Source organism: Hakea prostrata, chromosome 8 (genome assembly GCF_041222555.1).
Source record: "Hakea prostrata isolate BN-2017 chromosome 8, UWA_Hpros_2, whole genome shotgun sequence".
Lineage (NCBI taxonomy): Eukaryota > Viridiplantae > Streptophyta > Magnoliopsida > Proteales > Proteaceae > Hakea > Hakea prostrata.
In genome coordinates, this window is record NC_142607.1 from 52912147 (window position 1) to 52917050 (window position 4904).

The window sequence follows — 4904 nt, forward strand, 5'->3', positions numbered from 1 at the left end:
ACGAAAGATTATATTACACATAAATCTGAACCATTCCCATTTTTATTATCATCCTGGGGTAAATTTGACAGTAACACTGGCTAGATGAAAGAAATCACACTCATATCTACTACATTTCATCACACTCTCAAGGAAATAAAAAACCCCAAAAGGGATGGACTCTCAAAGTCACAAATAGGGCTCATTACAACAGGCATGGCCCCTTGGACTTCATATGCTGTACAGTAGTATTCCTAATTTAAAACCCATCGACTCTCCTAGCAACCAACCAGTGTTTAGCTCTCCTAGCAACCATACAGTGAAGTATCAGCAAAGGACTCAGGTTTCCCATCTTGTAAGCAAGTAATGGGAGGGATAGCGAGTGTTTCCTGTGTTCCATAAGCATTCCAACAGAATGGATCATCCACCAACCAGTGTTTAACTCTCCTAGCAACCATACAGTGAAGTATCAGCAAAGGACTCAGGTTTTCCATCTTGTAAGCAAGTAATGGGAGGGATAGTGAGTGTTTCCTGTGTTCCATAAGCATTCCAACAGAACGGATCATCCACCAGTTCTCCCTCAGCAGGAAGAAGCTCAACCTCAGAGAGTGATATATTGGTGCACGCTACTGAATCACTACATGCAAAATGTATAGGTGGGGTTCTCACATCATAAGTCCCCTTGATGTTCCTATAGGAAACATCTGTGACATACACTGCTGAGGTCTGGTTCCGGCAAGCTTTTGTCAAGCAGTAGTATTGATCAACAATGATGCAATTCCTCACATTGTCCATCTCTATGTTCTCAAATTTTATGCTTGATACAGACCCCATTCCCCCTTGCCATGTCTTGATCCTAAGCCCATTGTCGGAGTTCTTTATATGCGCGTTTTGAACAGTAATGTTTGAGACACATGCCTGTGAGTTATGCACACCAAGGCTCCCAATGCTGCAAAACAATATAGAATACTTCATCAGTTAGTCTGGCTCTGCATAGTAAATTCTGGGTCTAAGACGCGAATTCTTGAAACAGAGAATTTGAAATAATGTAGATACCTTATCCCATGACCATGATCACAAGAGACACTGTCAATTAGGACACCTGAACAACCTGGTCCAATTGAGATACAATCATCCCCTGTAGATTCAAACAAAAGATTCTCATTATCAGACTAACTTAGGATGTTAAGTTGATTATTCAGATTTCAAAACTAGAAACCCAATCTGTGGAGCCTTCCAACTTACCATTGGCTATATCAGAGTTAAGTATGGAAACAGACTGTGTGTTCTCAATGTGGATTCCATCTGTGTTAGGACTAAGTGCAGGGGAAGATATAGATAGCTTTTCAATCAACACCCCTTCACAACCATCAAATTTCATGTGGAATTGGGGACTATTTTGGATCCGTACTGTACTAACCATCAAATTGGAGCTCATGAAGAACCTAATCAACTGCAAAACCATAAATTGTTGATAAGTAACAAAATCTTCTTGAATTTGATGAAAAATCAAGAACTAAAAACTGGATTTTTGATGGAACACTCACTGCAGGGCTGTCACAGGGTCCAGGTAATGTTGATCCATTAGGGCCCTGCAAAGAATTTTACGAAGAGTGAATACATAACTCTCTACAAAAATATGTCTCAAGATATGAACATGAACTGTAACAGAGTACCCTGTGAGGTTTGCATGGAAGCTCCCACCACTTCTGTCCATTTCCTTCAATGGTGCCACTTCCTGTGAGAGTCATCCCATCAACTCTATAGAACACTAACCACTGCTTTTGGCTATCAGATTTTGGCCAGCAATCTGGTCCATCCGGTGCCATTAGAGTTCCATCAACCTTGTTGCAGTCAAAACTTGCCATTTAAGTGATTTGAGAAATAGAAAGAAAGAAAAATTTCATAACAAGCAATCAAATTTAGTTTGTTAATACCTGAAATACAAAGCCTGGCTTGCATGGACCTGAGAAAATTGTAGAAGTGATGGTGAAACTGTAACCAGCAGGGGCAAGAAGAGTGCCAGATTCAACTGCACAAGCTGCTTTCCAAGCTTCTTTGAATGCACCAGTGTCATCTGTGTCACCATCTCCTACTGCCCCATAAGATGTTACATCAAAAACACAAGGTCCTGATGTGGAATTCCCAGGATCATTTGGGTCTGGAGGATTAGAAGGGGGACTGGAAGGAGATTGAGAAACTGGGCTTCCCTTGTCATTGCCTTTCTTCTGTTTTTTGTGAAAATGAGTTCTTCCTTCCACATTGCTTGAACTGGATACTAGAAGAGCCAAGGTGACCCCAATAGCAAACAAACCACGAAGAAGCGCCATAGAAAGATGCAAACTGAAGGCTTCAACAAGCAATTTTAAATAATTTAGTCTCCAAACTCGAAGAACTACTCTAAACTTAGGTGGAAAACAGAGTAAGATCAGTATAAATAATGGGGAGAACTCACATTCAGAGTTGTCAGTGAAAATAAGCAAAAACTTAGAAAAAGAGTTCCATGGTGACTAATAGCTTATGTAGACATCTGGTTTGGTTTGAACCAAAGACTGTGACTTATATGAAAATCTAACTTAGACCAGCAACAAAAATTCAGAGACTCGAGCTTGTATCAAAACCCATTTTGGGAGGTTTCATGGAGAGGGTTACCTGAGCCAGCCTGAGAAGGCTACCCATGAGGTATGGTAAAATCTTTACCATGGAAGGAAGGACAGGGAGAACATTCCATGAGTGGAAGAGAAAGACACACAAAAGTGCTAGTATATCCTACACTAGCGGTTCAGTGAACCTTTTCCATTGGAGGGTAAAGGACAACCTTTCCCATCTCGGGCAAGATGACCTGTCTGCCTAGTGTAAGAAACTGATTAGTTGCTGTGATGAGAAGCACTCCTCTAGGCCTTTTGCTCAAAGAAATAATCCCTTTTTACAAATAAGGCAGAGGAAGAGCTCGTATTTGGCCACCCACATGGGTATATATGGGGACAGATCTCCACCTTTCACGAGATGATGTGACATATATCTTCAGATTTATGACTTTTGTCCTATGACGTCTAAATCTGTCATTTATCCCCAAATATTTACGTACATACAAATTTCTCTCTCACAGTACACCTGACATATATGATCTAGGTGATCTTTGTTAGGTAGATTGTAAGAGATGATTTTAAGAAATATAGAGATATTGAGGGGGTGGAAGATACAAATTCCCAAATTTGAACTTAAAAAAAGAAAGGAATGTTATCAAATTTGATGCAAGTAATTTTTACTATAGTAAATTTTACTTTTATGCACAACAAACTTTTGAGTGGATGAAAATCCTCCACGACTCTCTTATTTGCACAATAGTGCATCACTACAATGTAATATGTGAAATATGTGACTGATTTCAAATGAAAAAAAAAAAAAACTTAATTTTTAAACTCGTTTAATCTATACCTTCTCATTTTCAAAAACTCTTTTAACTCCCGCAATTTCCCTATCGTTTGAAACTCTCTTATTGATATCATACTGTGTCACAAAAAGACACCTAGATGCCTTATTTGTGATTGGTGGTGGTGGTGGACCATAGTTGCAGTTTCTGCTATAGATAACAAAAGGAAAGCTCTGTGGATATGTGATTTGAGATGTACATATGTATAGATTCTCACACTTGTTAGTACTCTTGCCAGATTATGAACAAGTTTTTGGGCTACCTAATGGAGCCAATGCTTATAGCCATGTGGTTAAGAGTACGCTAGCATGTGGCTTATAACCATTGGTGACTCAACTTAAATCTTTTGCTTCTAAAACTGACTTTTGAAACAAATTAGAGAAAAAAAACCTTAGAAGAACACTAAACCAATCAATGTTGGGATTGAGCTTCTAAGGAGTGTTCCTTATACCAAATCTCCAATGTTGTGTCAAAACCTAACTCAAACCAATAATGATGGGTGTTTCTAAAACTGAAACCTGAAAACCAAACCCAAAACCATTCTAAACCGACGGATTGGCATCCCATATCCAATGGCATTTTATTGGTTACAACTTAAAAAAAAAAAAGCTGACACTAACAGAGGAGAGAGAGTGAATTTTGAACACCAAAACATTTAAAAGAATATTATTGTGGATGAGAATTGAATGAGAACTGGAAGGTAAAGTTAGTTGGAAATGTGCTTTTGTTTTCTTTTTATTCCTTTTTTAAGGCCATTAATTTGCCAGCTAAACCAGTCTCGTGACCCTTGGTTGTACCCTAGCTAGCTTTCTGTTGATCATCTACAGCTTAATTTTGTCCTCAAGACCTCTTTTCTTTGTCTCTGGATAAAAGAAATGAGAGACAAACATTGCAAACCACTCACGGGTATTGCTTTCCTTCTCTACTCATTCCATCATAAATAACCTTTCTGGGCATCTTTCAACTCTTTTTTTCTTGTTGCACTGTGTATGTACGACAGTGCACAGCTAGCATTGCTCTAAATCTTGTTGCCGATTGTGGTGATACGGGGCATTTTGACTATAATGGATTTCAACAATTCTAATCAGAATAGCTAGACCAAGAACACAATCAAGAAGGGAATTGAAAGATACAAAGACCCAATTCCAGAATAACAAAAGTTTATGTAAATGCAAACCCAAACTCACCTGAAGCCTCACCAAGTCCACCTTATTATGGAGAATTCTTCCTTTTCCGGCCGTTCAGGGCAGCAGAATTACAAACTCCGGCCAGTTAAGTGGTTGCAATACTACTGCCAACACTTCTCTTTGCTGTTGAGGTACAATGTGGAGGACATTGGAGGGGAGGGATAAAGGACTTATATAGCCGTTTGTGCTGTTGTCTTTATGTGTGTGAACATAAACTGAGAGCTCCTGGCCTCTGAATAATTTGCATGTAATGGCAATTTGGTCTTGCTTGTGTCAGCTTAAACTGACTAGCTAACCAGCTAAGT

At 39.1% G+C, this 4904-nt stretch overlaps 1 protein-coding gene across 2 annotated transcripts; it reads right to left on the minus strand.

The window, feature by feature from the left end:
* Positions 1-4904, minus strand: LOC149008585 (polygalacturonase At1g48100-like). 2 transcript variants are annotated; one of them, XM_089166466.1, is made up of 7 exons: positions 4600-4904; positions 1917-2322; positions 1656-1823; positions 1527-1571; positions 1225-1432; positions 1036-1117; positions 1-928 (listed from the first exon to the last, which is right to left on the minus strand). In XM_089166466.1, the coding sequence occupies exons 2-7, from the start codon at positions 2307-2309 to the stop codon at positions 427-429; spliced, it is 1398 nt and encodes a 465-aa protein (XP_089022592.1). In that variant the 5' UTR covers positions 2310-2322; positions 4600-4904; the 3' UTR covers positions 1-426. The 2 variants fall into 2 exon arrangements, with proteins under 2 accessions (XP_089022592.1, XP_089022591.1); XM_089166465.1 differs by having other exon boundaries at positions 1917-2329.